General features: G+C 38.5%; 1 protein-coding gene across 1 annotated transcript in view; it reads left to right on the forward strand.

The window, feature by feature from the left end:
- The window catches only part of IPO5 (importin 5), a 43,001-nt gene extending 32,850 nt beyond the window's left edge, over positions 1 to 10,151 (forward strand). The window contains exons 22-26 of the mRNA XM_066176378.1: positions 488 to 610; positions 1,189 to 1,408; positions 4,986 to 5,214; positions 6,705 to 6,846; positions 9,427 to 10,151. Coding sequence (XP_066032475.1) covers positions 488 to 610; positions 1,189 to 1,408; positions 4,986 to 5,214; positions 6,705 to 6,846; positions 9,427 to 9,513 — 801 coding nt within the window. The 3' untranslated portion in view covers positions 9,514 to 10,151. The remainder of the gene's footprint in view (positions 1 to 487; positions 611 to 1,188; positions 1,409 to 4,985; positions 5,215 to 6,704; positions 6,847 to 9,426) is intronic.
- The last annotated feature ends 10,831 nt before the right edge of the window (positions 10,152 to 20,982 follow it).

Raw genomic sequence — 20,982 nt, forward strand, 5'->3', positions numbered from 1 at the left:
AGATCCATATTTGATGAATTCAGCAGGTAAGGAATTGACTGGATGGCCATGTTTAAAAAGTTCCATTCAGTGGCTCTATATCAGCATGGCAGTAACAAGTGATGTCCCTTGAGACACTGGAACATTTTGCCTAGAGAAGGGTGTGGATGCCCCCTTCCTGGGAATGATCAGGGCCAGGCGGGATGGAGTGTGAGCAACCTGGTTTAGTGGGAAGTGTCCCTGACTAGTGGGATGTGTCCCTGCCCATGGCAGGGGCTTTGGAACTAGATGATTTTTAAGGTGCCTTACAACCCAAACCATTTTGTTATTCTATCATTCTGCAATTAGACAAAGAATTGAAAATTAGTGAACTTCAAAAAAATTGGTTTTACAAAAAAAGTCATAAACCAACTTTATTCCGTTAGTTTACACACCTTAGCGCTTCATGTGAGTTCCACTCCCTTAGAGATTGCTAGTCTTCATGTGAATTGTATCCTTTTCCTTTCAGGATGACAGTGACGTTTATATTTTGACTAAAGTATCGGACATTTTGCACTCAATATTCAGTAGTTACAAGGAGAAGGTACTGCCATGGTTTGAAAGGTTACTTCCACTAATTGTCAACCTAATTGTAAGTACCTTGTTTTGCTTTAATTTAAATTTAGTTATTTTTTCTGATGCCTTAGTATGCCTTCCATGCTGAAGTCTTAGAGAACTTGGTAGATAGAATGTAGCAATTACTGTTTTACAAAATAGAAGGTTTGTTCGAGATCAAGGATGAAGTTGTTACACTTTGCTTTTTGAGCAGAGTCGCTGCTGTGATACTTAAAATCTATGTTGGAAGACCCAGGATCATTGTCACACAGAATTGTTTTGAGAAATTGAATTTCCTTAGACTGTCCAGTATCTCAAAAATGGATTTCAAGAGGAGGGACAAAAAAGTGTTGTATATGCGTGGGGAAAAATTGAGACTGATATATGTAATGGAGTGTGAAAGATAGAGGTGCCAAGATAGACACCAGGATTTTGTTTTGTTAATGGTATTGCTGGAACGATCAGTACCACAAATGACATGGTTTTAGGATTGAATTTAATCCATGAAGATTTTAACAAAACTATTAGACCACTGTTGCTGTGATTGTTGTTGGTATAATCAGTGGCTGTACAATAATGTCAAGGTGTCTCAGCTGTTGGGTGTTTGTGCCGCAGTGTCCGCATCGGCCGTGGCCAGATCGGCAGTGGGGGCTGTGCATTTTTGACGATGTGGTAGAGCACTGCAGCCCCGCCTCCTTCAAGTACGCCGAGTACTTCCTGCGGCCCATGCTGGAGTCGGTGTGCGACAGCAGCCCCGAGGTCCGGCAGGCGGCCGCCTACGGAGTGGGAGTCATCGCGCAGTTCGGCGGGGACAGCTACCGGCCCGTCTGCCCAGGTACTGGCCTCAAACTCTGAGTGTGCGACTTAGGGGCAGGAAGGAAAAAAGGCTCACCTTTTGGTTGGTGAGGTCTCTTCCCCTTGGCAGTGAAAGAGATTGCCAGTATTACCTGTATCGTAGACTGGTGAGGTACTTGATAAAGTACCTGAGTTCCTCAGGCTTTTATTGTTGTTCTGCTTAGTAACATTTCTGTTGCAGCATTGACTGCTCAGTAAACTTGATTTACACTTTTTTTTTTTAAATATGATCTGGCATGCAAATGTTATTTCATAAAAACCATCTTTTTGATACACAGCTGTCTCATAGGTGCTTTCCACTAATATTGATGTGGTTACATATTAATGCAAAAGCCTTTGGATGTCTGGAAAAACTACACAAGAGACATATATGGAGGAATAGCCTAGAATACGACTTATATGGCTCTCTGCTTTCTGATTATATAAAAAGGAGCCCAATTTCTGTAAAGTAAGACATGAAATGAGTGTGATAGTGCTTATCAGAAACACTGTCTCCTTTCTTTCAGAATGTTTCAAATTTCTTTGAAACTTCAAATTCATCTTAAATTTAAAGAAATTATTGTCTGCTTGCAGTCTTCTTGCCAGTCACCAAAGTTAATTTTGCACACTAAGTAGCACCCCTTATCAAAGGTTTTCCTTCTTAAAAAAGAAATTTAGTCATCTAAGTGTGTATTTAAAATATGTGTTTCTCATGAATATTAAAAGAAAGCTGAATTAGATGATGTAAGAAAGTAAGAATCATCTAATAGGGATTAACACAATTCTTGCCTACATCAATCAGGGTTGTAGTTTTCATTGTTAATGTAAATGTAACTGTTACATGATAACAATCAGGATAAGGTGTCTTTTTAAAAAGAAAAGAAAAAGCAGTGTGGGAAGCCTTGCAATGAATCATTAAGAACATGGAAATTTAGAATTGTCTAGACAGTTGTGATTTTGAAATTTTTTGAGCTTTTTAGCATCTGTTGAAGTCTTATTTTATTTTTCATTAGTTACTCTTTATCTCACTTAAACTTTGTAATATCTTTGAACCTTCTCTTTGTGTTTGGACAAATAATCCTTGATTATGCCCAGACGCTTGGCTTCTCCTTAAGTTGAATTTTGGATAAAATAAACTTTCAGCTTTACAGCATACAGTTTATCAGCAGACACCTCAAAAGTATTCTAAATCCTACTGTGCATACATGTAGGAATTTTGTGATTTATTTTAATAGATGAAGATATGCTGTGATTAGAAACAAAGTAAATCCATGACATTAGACATTACCTACCCCACAGGTTTTCCTATATCTCTGAAAAACATCATGTTTGTGAACTTTTACATGTAGCTTATTTCTTTACTGGTCGATATATACCACTGGCATATTGTTCTTTTGCATGTTTGAAAAGTATGTAAATACTCTTCAGAAAAATCAGAGGTATTGATATGAGCATTTTTGGCAGTCAGTTAAAAGAAGTCCAGGAATATAGCAAGAACTTGCAAATGGCACGTCAGCTATGCTGATGAAACAAACGTCACTAAAACGTCCATCTTGTATAGAGCACAGAAATAAGGCGGAAGGAAAACGTACAGCAAATCAAGTCACTTTCTAAATGGGGATACAAGGTTAGAATTGATGCAACTGGCAAGGTTCCTTCTGTTATGTTGGTGGAAGAATATAATCAGCTGTTCTCTGTGAAAATTGTATCTGTTAACTGCATGGATGTCTTCCTAAATCACATTAGCGGCCTCAAAACTGGATGGTGCCAGATGTCAGAGCAGTCAGTCCTTGGAAAAAAGCTTAACATTATAAAATATGGGTATTCTATTGTCAAAAGGCTTTTTTAAGGTTTATCTAACACAATATCTATGTGAGAATGGATCTGTTTTTCTAGACAAGACGAAAATTCGTCTGGTAGGCTGTAGGGAGAAAATTATGCTGATTCATTTTGATGCCATCCTAATTTTACAGTTGCAAGGACACATATACCTACAGAGTCATCCATTAGTATTAGTGAGTGACATACAGATGAGATGAGATTTAGCTTCAGCACCCCTGAAAACCTGAGGTATAAAATGCAGGTTCAGTTGTCCTGGACATTGTAGACCCCTCTGAAACAAACTCTGCTTTGGAGAATACTCCAGCATCATTATCCTGCATTCAATACATCAGCTAGTGGGTCTGATGTTTCTGTAGTTCTGTAATGTTTAACAGTTTTTCCATAGCTGCTTAATTCTTCAAAAGTCTAATGCAGTGGAGTTAATATAGAAAGTGTGATTGCGTATTCTTTACTGTAAAGCTTCTACTTACTCATCAAAATTCAGAAGTGTGAGATCTCACTCTTCTTCAGTAATTAGAGTTATTTTGAAGTGTGCTTTCTGTACAATTTCACAACCTGCTTACTGTGCTGCTAGAGAATTTCACAGCTTTAGCATTTTATTTTTAGCAGAAGAACACAAGGACAATTGTTCCTGCTTGCATGTAGTGTGCTTGGAAGTCTGCATAGACACTAGTAGCTAAAAATGTGATAGTAATTTTCATTTAGAAGTGTGCGTGTGTGTCGCTAGACGGATACAAAAGAGCTACACTCACGGAGTCAGGTTGTAAGAGCAAAAAGTGAGAACGTTTATTTCTTGACCTCGATTTATATAGATCCCAGACAATAACCAGAAATTAGAGGACGAGGTTGACACCTCTCCAACCACACCGGTCAAACTAGATGCCTATCAATTGTCCTTCCTCCAGAAAGGAATACGAAAACATCCACTTTGTTTATGTTACAATCATAAGAAACTCCAGTACAAAAATGTAAACATCAGAAGGCTGAAAAAGATCAAGGCGACAGGTGTGGTTACGGACATGACTGTTAAAAAAATATAATTGCTATTAACCTAGGAAGAAAAGTGGCATTTTTCCTCCACTGAAAGACATTTCCTTTCCATGATTTTTATGATCTAAACTATGCCAAATTGATTCACCATGTGAGATTACTCCTATAAGCTTTTCCTCGGGCACCTTTTAGTGGTGGGAAGCGTGTATGTGTCCATCCATACATATTTTTATTACAGATGTGCCCACTAGCAATAGATGCACAGCAGGCATACACTGAGGATGTGCACTGTAGCTCACATTGAATGAATGAGTGACATTCACAGTGAATGTCAGGGTATCAGTGCTTTTCCTCCTCCTGTGTTTATAGAGCATATTCAATTAAACAGATAATGCGTGCTATCTATATAGTGTCTTGTGGGTTTTAGATTGCATAACTCCAATTGAGAGACATGGGAGTATTACTTTCTTCTGAACTTTTAAAGCAAATTCAAACTTTTGCTGTAGCTGTTTTCTTCTGTTTCCTTGCAGAGCTTTATTTATTTATCTGTTTGGTTTTCATATGGTAATTATTGATCAGAGAAGAACCTAGAAGCAGTGGTACATTGGAATGACTAGATTATATTGCTTGAAACACAAAAAATCCTGGTTTTAATACATACAGTTGTCTCAAGTAGAATTTGTGATATTAATAAAGTTATAGTGTGATTGTGCATTAAACTTTATTTTTGTGTTTTTAACAATTAGAGGCGCTTCCGTTGCTGGTGAGAGTCATTCAGTCACCAGATGCCAAAGCCAAAGAGAATGTCAATGCAACAGAAAACTGCATTTCAGCAATAGGAAAGATAATGAAGTTCAAGCCTGACTGTATAAATGTTGAAGAAGTCCTTCCACACTGGTTATCATGGCTTCCACTTCATGAAGACAAAGAAGAAGCTGTTCATACTTTCAATTATCTGTGTGACTTACTTGAGAGGTAAGGCAAAATCTTCACACTAATGCAGAAATTAAGCATGTTTGTGTGCTCTTTCCTTGCACTCTTTTTTCCAAAACTGAGAAACTATGAGGTTAATCTACATATTTAGAGAAGATAATTTGAAATGTCAGAACTGAGCCTCCCCTGATGTTAGTGCTGCTTTTTTAAACAGTTACTGGTTTTGTCCTAAATAGTGTCTGTATGGCTGGAATAAAATCCTGGCTGCTTTCTATGTCTATAATGGGAAAGGATCTGCAGAAAACTTGTACAGAAAATTTCAGAAAAAATTTTTGATTCTCTGCTTACATATCAGGACCAGTAACTGATCAAGTCTTTTCTCTTAAAAGCAGCACACATGCTCTTGCAGCCTTCTTTTAAGTCCTTTTGCACCTTTTTGCTTTCCAACAAAGTGAAGTCTAAAGAAGAGAAATAATATGGGAAAAATTATTGTACAGTGCTATCTCCCTTAATAATTATTTCAGTTATTATTGAAAGCATCTTATCCCACAGTTTACTCTTTGGATTTGTGCTCCCTCCTGTAGGTAAACGCAGGAAAAAAAAGTAAACAGTTATTCCACTGCAATGCACTTCATAAATGAGTGAAAGAATGTAGCCTCTGAGGTGTTTTATAGTAAGCACATTCTGGCTGGCACTGTGGTACCTCTTCAGAGAAAAATATAAAGGAAGTAACTTAGATTTCTTACAGTCTTTTCCATTTTGTGAATACCTTGTATCTCTGGGTGCTTTATTAAGGCAGAGTCTCAAAATGGCAACTGAGGTCTCTAGACTGATTGTAGAGCAATTGTGTAGAGACGCAGTAATAATGCTGCCAGGTGTGCATGCAAACAGGAGCATAGAAACTGAGAATTGCAGTACCAGCACACTTCTGTACCCAGCTCTGTGCAGGTGACTCAGCCTGGCTACCTGCTTCTCTGCCAGTCCTACATCCACAGCCTCTGCATTCCAGCACTGGTAGGCGGCAGGGCTGGAAGTAGATCATGTGTTCCACACAGATTCCTGATTGCTAATACTCCTCCACTCCAGCATTTGGCTGGGAAAGAGGGAGCAGAGCTGCTTGTTTGCTGTGTCATGGAGAGTGCTGGCAGAGAGCTGAATTACCGGCGCTCCTGACGCCAGTAACACAACGTCCTGGGAGGCACAGAGAGAGGAGTAAGTCCTTTTAGGCAGGGTATTTCTGTCACACTATTTCCAGTTCCATCTGCATGGAACTCAGCCATTCTGTAAAGTTCAGAACTTCTTCCTTATAAAGTTTAGGCTGACTAAAGAATCAGCTGGTTAAATATTAACAGAAGGGGGAACATGCTGTCAGCAGGCAACAAAGCTGTGCATACTTATTCAGCTGTTTGAGACTTAAATCTAAATAAGCAACTTTAGAATAAGCTCATTCAAAATCACTTCACTTACATGTAACGTGTTTACATTATTTTAAAATAAATGTCAGTTCATTTGCAATATATCTTTTGTAACAGCAATAACCCAGTTGTCCTCGGTCCCAACAATTCGAACCTTCCCAGAATACTTGGTATAATTGCGGATGGTGAAATCCACGAAGCTATCAAACATGAAGATCCATGTACCAAGCGGCTGGCTAACGTTGTTCGCCAAGTGCAGGTAAATAAATGCTTGCTTAAGTATAAAGGGAACATTTAGAATCTGTTTGCACAAGGAACTAAACTGTTTAACCAGTTTTGAGAGCCTTATCTCCTTAGAGAATAATGGTTCAACCAGTGGTCTTTGAGATCCTTGAATGTTCCTTGAGTGATTAATGATAAAACTTGGTTTTCTTGCATTTCCACTTGAATAAAATAACTGTAACTAACTTTCATGCAGAGAGATGGTTAATGTGCAGGCCAGTATCAATTTTTATGGGTTTTTTTTCTGAGTCAGAAATGAGAATCTGGAGAAATATCTGCATGTCCTTTTTTCAGTGAACTGTACTACAGGATTTGATCCAACATGTGGTTCTTGTAAGGGTCGCCAGCATCCTGTGGTGACTTTCTAGTACAGCAGCAGCTTAGGTTCTTTGTTAGAGAATGAGTGCAAACCACAAGTTATTTTAACTATTGCCCTTTTCAATCCAGTGCAAATATGGGTGGCTGTTCGATGTTTTCCCTGCCTTTGGGGAACTGCCTTAAGGTTGAGTCACTTAATGGTGATTAAGTGGGGGTCCAGGTACTTAAACAGTGCTTCTCTACAGTGCTGTAAGTAATAGTGCTCATAGTGCAGATCTGCTCCAGTGCCAAATGTTGTTGGGTGGATGTAGCGCTAATGAGAGAAAGGAGTGTGCCTGGTAAGCATCTCACTCATAAAAAAGTATGGAGGATTTTGGGCAGCAGATGTTCAATTAGTGGCCTTTCTACCTGACCCGCTTTGGCAAAATTCAGGTTCAAGAATTTTAGGAACACCTGATACTGGGAAGGATTCACCTGTACGAGTGTATCAGCTTGAGAGATCCATTTTGTCTGGTAGAAAAAGTTGTTACAATTCTGCAGGCATAAAGAGAAGGAAATTGAGCCAAGTTTCAAAGTGAAAGTAGTGTGACTGCTCTAGATTTTGCCTGCCAGTACTAACTTGCTGTTAGTACTTAAAGTCTGGGAATGGACCTTTTGTATTAGGGTTTACCTAATGCATTTGTTCACTTTACCTCAAATCATCAGGGTTGATTTTTTTAATAATATGGTGGCACATACATGTATAGATTAATTGTGTACAGCAATGTCTGGTTTTGGCCAGAATTGATAGGAACATTAACATGAGACAAGACCTTCAGCATTGGCTGAATGATTTACCTTCAGACCAAGAAGGAAAAAAAAAAAATCTTAAAAGTAATGTCTTTTAAAAAATACAATTTTAGCACAGTGTTACCAATCCTATTCCTCTTCACACATAGTATTTTGACTTTAGTTGAGCTATAAGACTTTTACACTCTCACTGTCTGTAAGAGTTTTATACTATGATAGGAATTTTAAAGGTTGTGTAAATGTTAACAAGCTCTTGCTTCCCAGATTCCAGGAGACTTTTTTTTTTTTTTTAATTATCTCTGTTTCACTGCCCGTGTCTGACATGAGCAATGTGTCATTATTGAAATTGAATATAAACTTCTTTGTTTAGATAGTGTCAGACCAGAAATATTTCAGTGTAAAGTATCAGTTTAAATGTGCATCAGAAATGCTGGAAGAGTACATTTAATTCTGCAATATTTCATCCTACAGAGAGTCTAAAATGCCTAATGGTATTTAAAACTAAACCCACAAACCTACATTTGAGAGCATTTGTTTTTGAATTTTTTGAATCCATTTTTATATTTTTAAAACTTTTTAAATTTTGAGAGAAGGGCATTATAATTGAACTGAACATAAAATATACCAAATATTAACTTTTTTTTTCAATTTTTCTTTATTTATACTGTTATTGCAAAAGTGAATCTGAAGACCTAAAGTCAGTCACCTGGAATTTTTGTCCCTGTCATTGTCCTAAAGAAAGCAGGGTGCCAATTGCTTCCAGTTTCTATTGATAAGTGAATAAATACTTTTTTCTAAATCTTGATTAATATTCAGCACTTTCTGGTGCCACTAGAACAGTCTTTACTGATGGTGACTTTAAAAGCTAATGTCTCAGCTGAGGGCTGTGGTAGCACAGATGAAGGATTTACCTTTACCCAGACAGATGTTGTGCAGTTCTCTCTGGGAAATAATTGACCTTTCCTTTCACTAAAGAGCCACACCTTGTGTTGGCAGCAGAATTTTGCACACCTACATGTAGCACATTGTGCTGTAATCCCAGTGCTCACCTTGAAGCTCTGAGTATGTTACTGCTGCACCAGTGCCCAAAACATTCATGTGGAAGAGGCATGGTTCAGTTTTGCCTGAACATCGGTCTTTTAACTTCAGTGCAAAACGAGCAAATGGCTTACGCTGTGGTTAACACAGGGATGACATTTGTCAAGCCACGCAGTTGTTACAGAGAGCTCCCAGGAGTTCCAAATCAACGACTCTGCTGCTGTTCAGCCTTTTGGAGCATCTCAAGTTGAACCTGTATAGCACTGTGTATCACTGAAGATTTTGGTCTCTTTGGCATGTGTATTACAGGAATAAGCTGAGTGAATGTTGAGCTTTGCAAACATAGCAAAGTTTAGGATGTGCCTTGGACACTTTCAGCCTGCATAAAGATGATTTCTCATTTTTTTTCTAGACATCCGGAGGACTGTGGACAGAATGCATATCACAGCTCAATGCAGATCAACAGGCAGCCATACAGGAGCTCCTGAACTCTGCTTGAAGGGCCTTAATTATCATCTGCAAGAAAACTAACTCCAAATAAACGTTTACCCTATTGTTTAGGTTTCTTTTGTTTCTTTTCTGAGTAAAACCAGAACTGTAGTGCGTGTAGGCCATTCTTCTGCAACCTACAGGCAGTGGCAGCCAGAAGAAGCATTCTTTCAGAACGGTGTTTAAATCGGTTTCTATCCCACAACATGAAAGAAGTTTCCTGTAAACCCTACAATAGCACTGAAGAGTATTTTTCTAACGGTATCAGCCATCCATACGATGGTGAAAGGGAAACAAGTTGAATTTTCTCATTAGACATAAGACCTTCAGCAGTAGATGTACGTTATAACAGATAAACGTTTCTCTACATCTAGTGTTAATTGTATTAATTGGAGTGTGAGTCTTTGTAGGGTAGAAAGTGTCCTTCTGCCCAAGATCAAAAGATGGTAGTAGATCAAAAGATGAAAAACTGAAGACAAACATCGAGCATGAAGACCTCATTGATCGCACTTTCAATTCCCAAAAACAACTTGTACAGTGACTCAATGAGGAAAGCTGTTCAGCTTCCAGCCCTTGAATGTGAAGTCTCTTTGGCATGTCTGACAGTATCTCATTCACTCCTCAATAAATGACATTGAAACACAAGAAGCTTGTGTAGAAGTCCAGTGATGTGTGGTTCTTTTAATTTACTCTTGTGAAAAAATGAAAATAACAAGCTATACAAGTCACGATTTTATAATTGAAACTTTGTATATTGTTGCCTATTACAGATTTTATGCTTTTTTGTTTCTTGACTTTTTAACAAATTTTTCACCTGAGTGTGTAGAATGGAAACTTAATGGCATTCCTTGTGTGACAGTAAATATACATATCTTGACTTTAAAATGTTTTTCATGTTCAGATGAAATTGCATTTCTTAACTTATAAAATGTAGTGTTGTTCCAGCTGCAAATGTGCAACGTGATCTGGTAGGCAGCAAACCTGTTGTAGTAGCCTGTGTTTCATTTAAAACAATCATGCAGTTGACAGCCTGGCCTGAAAGAATCAAAAAACCACCTCAGGTTTTTCTGGCTTCGAGAGCAATACATCATCTATCAGCAAACATAGGCACAGAGTATCTGATTTCTAACAAAGGTGAGTGAGGTTTTTCCACTCTGTTACTTCAAAGCTGTTAATATATGCATTGGTCTTTAAAAACTTAAGTTCTTGCTGAAGTGTTCTTCAAGTAGATCTCTATTGTCTCTTGAAACAGATCTTTTCACAAAGAGGGTGTAAGTTTTCTTCCTTTATAAGAAGAAAAGGTAGACTTTTACATGTAATAAATGCCTCTCATACTAAAGAATAAACTTAGTTTTGCCTTTGAAAGTGTTTCAGAAAAGAAAATAAAGAATGAGGTGTCGCCAAACCAGCCCAGAACCATTATACCCAAAGGTTTGTGAGACAAACTGCCTTAACCGTAGAACTTGACAATGTAGTTTGTTTAGAGGCAGCTGAAACAGTGCAACAAAGTACTGTTCCAGTTTTCATTTTGTTCATTATTGGTAATCTCTTATTTACAGAAATCCAAGCATTTGTGCATCTGGAAGATGAATGCTAAGGATTGGATACCAGTACTGTGAGAGAACTAGTAAGTCATGTCAGTTATCTCAAGCACTGGTCCTAACAATAATGATTTTGCTATACTCTATCCATCATCTTCCTTCTTTGGGGGGTTTGGTTTTTTAGATATTTGTTATTTCAATTTCCCCTCAGTCTAAAACATGTAAATTTTCCCCTGCAGCAGACTTTTTGTACTTTTTCTTAGATCTTAAAGCTTAGAATTTTTTTTCCCTTTCTTGGGACTATGTGGTGAGAATTGTAGCACATTTGGCATTTCCCAGAAACAGTGTCACCTTTGGCTCTCTAACATAAGCAGCATTTGAATTGCTCTCTTAATGGGCTAGCTGTAATCGTCTTGCCTTCCTTTCAGTCACAGTAACTGAGAACAAATAGAACCAGGAGCTGGGGTTGCTCTGTGTGGCAGAGCCAGCATAGAGCAACTTTGTGCAGTTGCTTTTACCTTGTTAGTTTTTTTATCAAAGCAAAGGGCACCGAGTGAATCACTGTCAGCCTGACGGGTAGGTTGGTTCCACGTCCCAGCTGGAGGTCTATTCTTACCTGTCCACACTGAACTTGTCAGAGTTAATCCAAAAGCTTCTGTGGCATTTTCTCAATTTGCACAAGCTTTAAAAACTTCGCTCCCTTTCCACCTATTTAAAAGCTGTGTTGATTACTAATCTTGGCTTTTTTGGATTCTTAATACAGAATTTTTAAGCAGTCAATCATTCCTGTTCTTCATTGCACTTAAGGACTGTTGCCCAAACAAAGTACAGTAGTAGAGCAGTAACTTTATCTGCAGCTATCTAAAAATAAAGTGTCATCTTTATGAAGGAGCCAAAGTAATCTTAAATTATGGTACTGATATGGGAAAGGTAGTTTTGATTCAACCATTTTTCCTGGGTATAACTCCAATCTTGCTTTAACAAACTGCTCAGCTATTGTGTGGGTTGAGAGATGTACCTAGTGTAGCGTAAAGAGCACTGCAAACAATAGCAGTGTTTCACTTTGCCTGAACAAAGAGGTACCAAATCCACCCTAGACATCCACACAAAAGTGCTCTAAGTTGCACTCAGTGACAAAGCACAACTAGAGACCACCATGCAGGTGTTCCAGTACTGGAGTTCTACTAGCCTGTTTAATAAGCGAATGATAGTAATTAGTGTTCATGAGCACTGCTTTCAAAAGTAGCTCATGTCCTTGAAGTGTGGGTGAGTTCCCATCTGAACGGGTTCCCATCACCCGTTCTTACTGTTCTGAAGGTGGAGCTACTTGCTTTGTGTTTGCTGCTCTAGGTTGCTTATGACAGATAATAATGCAGATGAATATCAAGTCTCCTTAACCTGGCTTTATCTACAAGATCTCCCAGAGAATCCTGTGCAAAATCTATGTAAGAAAGTGATTTGTAGCCTTCCTGCTTTCAACATGGGCTTTGTGTACTGCTGAGGCATTCTGTCATTGCTTTTTCCCTGCAGAGACTTCAAAGTGTTGCTGAGCGCAAGGGCTGGTATTCCCCAGCATAGAACAGTTGTTGTTATGCCAAATGTTGTCTATTCTTTACACATCTAGATCTGTCAGTCTCATGTATGGAGTACATGCGTGAGAGTAAGAAGTGTTGCACAGTTGGAATTTTTGATGAAATAAAGAATTAAGGAAGGTGAATTTCCTATTGACTCTGTGTATGCTTGTCTGTATTGACTATGCAGCTGCCTCAGGCTCTTGAACTGGAGCTTTGTTTTTGCCTTAGTAGCATCTGTAGGGGTGCACACATATGCTGAGTCTTCAAAATACAATGAGAGTGCTATTAGAAGTAATACAAAAGTCAAGTATTTGCCACCGAATGTTATCTCAACTTCTAAGTATTTTGTTGGGCATCTTTGTGGAGGAGCCTTAGCCTTTGCTATTCAATCATTTGGTTTGTCTTCCTTTGCTACCTTAGACAATGCTATTTCCTTTTATGGGGCTCAATGGTACCTTAAATTCTAAGAGATCCATTTGTTGTCTTCCAAGAAGCAATAAACAGGATCAAAGTGTCTGTCTAGTACAGGTCCTTTCCCTTCTTGGTTATCATGAAGATGTTTTTGTTGCTTCAAGGAAGAACATCTGTCAGGACAACTTAACCTCTGTTGATACTTGGACGTATGGGCTCAATAATTGAATAAAAGTCATGGGATTTGTTCGGGAAAAGGCTTTTACAGCATCTTATCTGATGCTGTAAGGAGGAGTGGAGGCCTCCTCAGAACATGGAAGCTGTGTTTCCTGTCTTTGAATACTAAATGCTAACCTCAGCCACAGTACAGTTATTCCAGTAGAAATCTGGGTTTGTCTCTTGAGTTTTTGACCACTTTTGTGTATCAGTATTTGCTTTTCAAAAGTAGTTGTCTTGGTTTAGATAGACAGGTATCTGCCAAGGAAGGTTGGAGTCTCCCTTAAAATGTAAGCCCCTCCCCCCCTTTTCCAAATTATCATACATTTGCAATTAAAAGGCTGTCAGGCAAAGATTTTGGGAATAGGTATAGCAGTTCTTTACTAGGGATATAAAAATACAGATGTTGTAGTACAGAAGAATAAGCAGACAAATAAATAAACAAGAAATCCTAGAAAACCCTGACAGAGTCAGAAATACAACCTGACACCCTGTTGGTCAGGGTGTTGGAAGCAGTCCAAAGTAAGCCCTCCTGGAGTGGCAGATGTGGTTCTGTTGGAGTAGAGATGGTCCTGTTGAAGAAAAAGGGTCCAGTAAGGGTGAGATGGGTCCGGTCTTCCTCCAGGGATCCGGTGGAAAAACTGGATCCCTAGTGGGACTGTGGCTGCTTTTTATCTAGGTTAAGATGGTTTGGCTCCTCCTCCCTGTGTGGAGCAGCTTACAATAGTGCAGTGTAATGTGTAATGTCATTGATGAGCTCTTAATGATCCATTAGCAGAAGACATTCCCATGGAAGTAGTGAAACAATGAAGAGAGATAAGTAACACTCCACCATCTGATAAGTGACACTGACCCATGTGAGCAAAGATAAGCAATTCTGCTCCACCCAGATGGAATAGAATAATATGCTCTTTACAAAACCTATGACATGACAGCAGTATCTTTTTCCTCACAGCCAAGGAGACCTAAATGTTTGGTCTTTCCATTTGTCACAAGTTCACAGATTGTGCTCACTGAATTGACTCTGGTCTTTGTAATTACCTGTAATTAGCCACATCACCTCTCAGCTCTTCTGAGCCTATTTAGGAAATCAGCATGTGAGTGGCAGCCTGGGATATCTCCTCCTGATGAGCAAACAAATGATGCTCAGTGCAATTGCTCACTACCTGCTGAGTGATTCCAGACCCACCTGCCCAAACCCGGATCAGCCACCCTTCCAGGTAGCCGCCGCCCCCCCCCCCCCCCCCCCCCGGTTTATACACTGGGCATGGCATTCTGTGGTGTGGGATATCCCTTTGGTTAGTTTGGGTCACCTGTCCCAGCTATGGTCCCTCCCAGTTTCTTTTGTGTACCTCTTCATTGGCAGAGCATGAGACAAAGAGGGGGGAGAAAAGTCCTTGACTTAGGATAAACACAACTTGGCAAAAACGAAAACATCAGTGTGTTATCAACAACATTCTCATTCCAAATCCAAAACACAGCACTGTAACAGCTACTGAGAAGAAATTTACGCCGCCCTAGCTGAAACCAGGACATCCTGCAAGGCTGGAGTTAGCGTGAAATTCATTTCTTTGGTTTGGAGATAAGGAATTGCAGTTTCTGCTGTGGGGAGACCATTTCTATAACCTCTACCACCGATCATTTCCTATCATTCCGGTTCAGACCAGTGATAAACTTGCTGTGCATTTTCAAGAAGGAAAGGTAGGACCCAGGAGGTACAAGTCAGTTTTGACTTTCATGATTTTGCTTTATCACTCCAAAGGCTGCCCATGACCTCAGTTCGGGTGCAGGGAATTTTTGTGGCTGCTAAACCATGAAGTTAGAATACCTTTTGAGTTTAGTGTTCTTAGCCCTCTAGGCTTAAGAATAACTGATGTGCTGATGTAACTCTAGATGCAGACAGGTACATGTAGTGGAATTTCACTTACTTAAGGAGATTTGTTGGTTTTTTTCAGGGTTTGTTTTTTGGTTGTTTGGTGGGTTTTGGTGCGGGGTTTTTGTGTGTTTTGGGGGTGTTTTTTGTTGTTTTGGGGTTTTTTTGGGGGGTGGGGTGTTTTTGTTGTTTTTTTGTTTGGGGGGGGGGGGGGGGGGTTGGTGTGTTCTTGCTAGCAGAAGAGGCTCAAAGCTCCCCTGAGGCACCAGATGAGCCATACTCATTGATGGAATGGAATTTTCTTCTAGAAGAGTGGGAAGGGTACATGTTGGCAGAATTTCCTCAAGGGACCACTACCCAGTAGTATATAGTGAAGTATTCCCAACTTAATAGTGGCTGATGAGAATGACAAGTTTAACTTCAGTCAGTTTTGCTCTGCATGTTGTTACTTCTCTTGTCATTTTGCCAACACTGTTACCTCCACTTGCTACCTACTGCAGAAGGCCAGTGTCTTCTGATGGTGGGTAACAAGCAAAAAAGAAAGGGGATATTTCTCCAACTTACTATTCCTGCATTAAATGTGTGGCTGCTGTTTTTCCTATGAAGGAATAGAAAGTTTTATTTTAAATATATCTGAAGTACAATTTTTCATGTAATATGTGCTGTTAACAAAATGCTGTTCCTTAATAACTGCACAGGCCTATCTTGTGTCTGGTGGTGATAATATTTGCTGTAAATTAATTAAAAGGGTTAATATTCAATTCATATACTGTCTTAAAAACCCATGCTAATCTTAAAAAAAAAAAAAAGCTTGGAATAAAATTCATATTTTGGATTCAGATTGGTGAGAAATAATGTAACACAGGATATTGAATCAGGGAAGCTGACTCTGCCTATATTACTTGAACTAAATTGTGCACCATTACCATTTTTAAATACCTGAGAATAAAAGTCCAAGAGACATATTTTACTGTGAAGTTTTGTCTGTTTAGAGAGTTGGTATCCCCAGAAAACAAACAAACCAAAAGAAACACCAAACCCCCCCAAAACTGCCAAGTTTTGTCAGTTAGTGAGAAGAAGCGCGTGGATGCAGTGGTTGTATTTCAGCCGTTCTGTGCTGCAGCTAAAGCTGTTTCTGGCCAGTAGATGGAGATGAAAGAAAACAAAGAGAAAGTGAAGTGTTTAAATCGCTACAAGTTTAGCCAGGTCTTCTCCCTATCCCTGTTCCTCCTGTCATTAAAGTGTGTGAATAAAGTACGTGCCCATGGATAAATGCCTTGTAAAATGAGACAGCCATAGCAACTTTCTCCTTGCAGCTACAAAGCCAAACTCTGTTTGGAACCTGCCACCTCTCCAGGATAAGGAGGAAATGAGTTTCATTTGGGATGCCTGTCAGTCTCTGGGAGCAAGTGAAAAGGAATGGCAGCTCTGTAGATGAGCTCCTGAGGTTCTGTATTAACACCAACAAATGTGGACTCCTGTCCTTAAAACGAGTAAAAGCTTAAAGACATAGCTGGAAATGACAGTGTGGTGAGAAAACAAATTTCAAGTGCAAAGCTAAAAAGGGTTAACTGGTAAAGAAGTCATATTAAATTTTAAGAGACAATCTCTATCTGCCCTTGTTGCTATTAAAATACTGTCCCATAGTACTTATTATCACTGAGGGGAAACAAACAAAAGATCTTCTCGACCTCCAAGCTGCTGGAATTGGACTCATCATTCTTATGCCTGATCTCCAGACTGAACTCTGAGTGGTTGCAGGATGGACAGAAACAGGAGAGTAGATGAATCAGGAACAATTCACTGTTTCTCATAACACAAGACTACCCAAATAAAGTATTAAATAGGATTTTTAAAACCAACTTTTTTTTTCATATATTGTAATTTCTAATGGATGTATCTGGAAGTCAGAAATAGATTATTAAAACCAATTATTCAAGGGTGTGTGAATGGTTAATAAGCAAGGTGCTCCTGAGGAAACTACTTGCTCAAGAAGTCCATAAATCATTGGCTGTCAGAAGCTGGAAGAGTAGGCTAGGAAAAGGATTGCTCTACGTTTGTCCCATTTGTTGTTTTCTTTCCCTAAAGCTCCATTACTCCATCTTCTGTTACACACCCAGTTCTCTGACCAGACTTCACACAGCCCTTTGTACACACCCTTCTCTACAGCACTCCTCACCCCTCGTGTCTTTGCATGGGGCTTTGCTAGATATAAATAATTGTTCACCCAGCTCATACAGCATCAACTAGAGCAGGAATCACTTTGTATAAAACATCTCAGTGCTAATATTCATGAAGACACTTGCTCTGGGACCTGAGAAAGAAACAAAAAGTGTTTTCTTACCTTGACACTGTTACATGGATTCTAAATAAAAGACAAAAGAGAAATCTACAATTAAATACAAACATCATAAAATCTCTATCCTTTATTGTCTGCACCATTTTGAAGGAGATAATGGAACTTTTTGTGTGTGTGTATTCAAATATGGCAGATCTGAAATGCTAAATATTTGTACAAAGGATCAAAGTGCAGTAGAAAGTAAGGCATGTGGTGAGACTCTCTGGCTTTCCCTAGCAGAAGATTAAACCATTTTAATATTTGGGCAGTTTTATGAGAACTGCAGCTCCTTTGTTACTGATCTGCCTCTTTAGGATGAGAGATGACAGCAGGAAACAGGGATTAAGATTTTCTCTCCAATGCCAGAGGGAGATATGGCACAGAACAGATGTGTGATACCCAATGTTGTTAACAACTGCAGAGAAAATGTGGAGGGAACAAATTAAACAGGCAGGGCTGAAGCAATTGTAAATATCAAAGAAAAGACTGCATTTCAGAAATCAAAAGCATAAGATAATAGGCAGCTTTTTTTTTTTTTTTAATAAAGAACCAGTTAAATTTAGTATGGACTATTATTACAACTCCTGATGCTTTAATAGAGTTCCTGGGAACTGTTCTGGTTAAGCCTGTCCCATTTCAGCAGAGTGAACTCAATCAAATTCTATATTAAGCTCATGTCCATTTTGAAATCTAGTATTTTTAAAAAATTATATTTATTTTTTTTCTTTTGGTCGACTTGCAAATACCAAATGGTCATTAGAGAAAACTTAAGATACTTTTTAAAGGACAGTTGTATGCTCGAAATTACTGAAAAACCAAAAGCAAGTGCTTTCTGTATTTCATTGACAGAGTAAACCATGAATCTCATGTTTAAAATATTTATAGAGTGGAAAACTGCTCAATAAACTGGACTACGGAATACCAAAATGCTGAGGGAGATGAGACATACATGGCATGCAGATCACTAACTGAGAAAACAGAAAACCACACTAGTACTCACACATAAGCGAATCTTTTCTCTTAAGTAGGGTGGGAAAATTACCTATTTGGAAATAGTGGTAATGAATTTTGATTGATTCTATTAGGTGGAAAAAAATAGGCATGGGAAAACTCATACCCTCTGTGCCTCCAACCTGCATCTCAGAAAACGAAGATGCTGTAAACAAAAACTTTTCTATGTCTGTCTTCAGCATCAGAATCTAGGAAACAGGACAGCACTCATCACTCACGCTTAAAAGCTACAGGCAGAGACACAGAACAGGTTAAAGAGCACCTTTGACAGTGACAGACCAGCACTGGGAGGAGCATGACCAACAGTTCTGGGCATCTTTGTCAGTAATTTGATGGGGGCTGATGGGAGAAAAAGTGTATGCTCAATCTACCTGACCTTTCAGGAAAAATTTCCTTCCTGATTTGAAAGGAATCTGTAGTAGAAAATAGACCGTGTCATTGTAGATGATTTTTCTCATCAGTAAAATGGAAATGATGCTTCATATTTTTTTCATCTCAGTTCTACTTTCTAGAGCAGATTTTTTTGTTTATATTCATTGAAATTTTATTTCCGAGAAAAAAAAAAGATAATAAGCAGGAAAAAATGTTTGTCAAGCCTCTAACAGATTTTATTAAATGCAAATTATGCAGATCTTGCTAAGCTTTCTCCAGTGAAATGTTATTTCTGTAAATTATTTAAGGCTTCCCACTTTCAAAACAGAAAGTTTCACAGATCCCTTTTGAAGAAGGCATTTTGCTAATTATGTTGAGCACAGATAGAAAGTTAATGGTCTTATTTCTCTTTATTCTGTTATATTTTTCATATGGGATGCATAAAAATCACCACCCAGAGAAAACGGGGCTCCTGGTCTGACATTTAGGAATGGACTGATTTTAGAGGCTGCATTCTGAAATAACAAATTCATAGGCTGAATTGATGTTTGTTTTGACAGGTTTTCCAGTTGCTCCCCACAGCCAGATTTAGATGTTCTAAACATTAAAACAGGAGAATATGACAATGGAGAAGACAATAACTAAGCCACCTGTTGTAACCAACCGTTGTAAAAATAAAATGTCTGTCAGCCAGCATGAAATCAGAAAGGACTCATGGGAGATCCTGAATGCAACAGAGCACCAGAAAAGGCTCCCCCACCACTACTTTGAAGTGGGGATTATCCCAGAGGGATCTATTCAAACACACTGATATGTTCCAGATGTATTCCCTTGCAGAAGGTCACAGCAAAAATATTGGCGGGGAGTGGTGAGGAGAGCAAGAGATTTATTGTTTTCATGGGAATTTTTAAGTCTGATAATGCTAAAAGCCATGTTTAATGTTCTATATTGTTCTCATTTTCATATTTGCAAGGGGACTCATTTCAGCTGTGTTTAGTCTTGGTATAAATTCTAAGGGGCTGCAAAAATGGGGTGTTTTTTTGGTTTAAAACTGTACTTATCAGTCCAGGTACTTAGAAGGTTCTTCTTCATCATACAATTAAATGGTTTCAAAATAATTTAATGAATTTAGTTGCACATTCCTCCTAGAAAAGTATCACAATTTTTGTTTCTCTTTTGTTTGTTTCATTGTTTCTTTAAACAGATAAACAGTTCGCTCTGTCCAAAATTACAAAAACAATGGAAGAGAATGAACTATGGTGCTGGGAGTTCTACCCTAGACTCTGAATTCTAAAGACACATTTCTATTTAAAGTAACACGTTTAGTTTTCTTATCCAAAGTAGTATTGAAAGATTAATGTGGTTGGTTTGTATGAAATCTTTTCAGCTCTGCTAATACTTTCTCTTTCCCTTATCACTTCTCTCTCTTAACCATGACAGTTTCTGATGGAAATACGGTATAGAATATGCATTTTGCCCTGATATTCAGTGTTCTTCTTCCCTTCCTTGGCAGAAAAGGTGAAAGTGGATTGTAGGAGAGGAAGCCCAAATATGAACAGCAAAATGAATTTTTTTTAAATTAAAAAACATTTAGTTTTTTTCCTTGGCTTTTTTTTTTCTTGACTGTTAAGATATTTGTTATTTTATAAATTATTATTTTATTGATAATTATAATAAATTATTTTTTTCATTTGCACTGCAGTAGTTGACACTTTTTGTCCATTAATGAACACTTTGGAAATGTCAGTATCATTTAAAAACAAACATTTTTTTTCTAACTTGGATTTGCAGATGGGAAAAAGCAAGCACCAAAAAAGTATAAGCCAATGCAATCTGTGTAGCTTTGAGGAATAAAAATTGTTCACGAATTTAAAATGAACTTTCTAGCTCTGAAGCTTCAGGGATGATTCCTCTAGGAACTGTTGCACTGTTGATGATCTGAGGACAGATACGCAGCTAAAGTAACACTCACTAACATGAAACAGGCAAACTGGACAGACAAAACAAGGTAAATATGACGACATGTAACTGAGGTGATGTTGTCTGGTGTGTAGAGGCTGGGGAGAGGAGCCTGTTCCAACTGCTTGACATGCAAAATTCTCTTTATATACGTTCTTAAGGACCTGGGAAACTTGCAAACACC

This window comes from Chamaea fasciata, unplaced genomic scaffold, assembly GCF_029207755.1.
Source record: "Chamaea fasciata isolate MVZ Bird 193981 ecotype frontalis unplaced genomic scaffold, bChaFas1.0.hap1 SCAF_2, whole genome shotgun sequence".
NCBI lineage: Eukaryota > Metazoa > Chordata > Aves > Passeriformes > Sylviidae > Chamaea > Chamaea fasciata.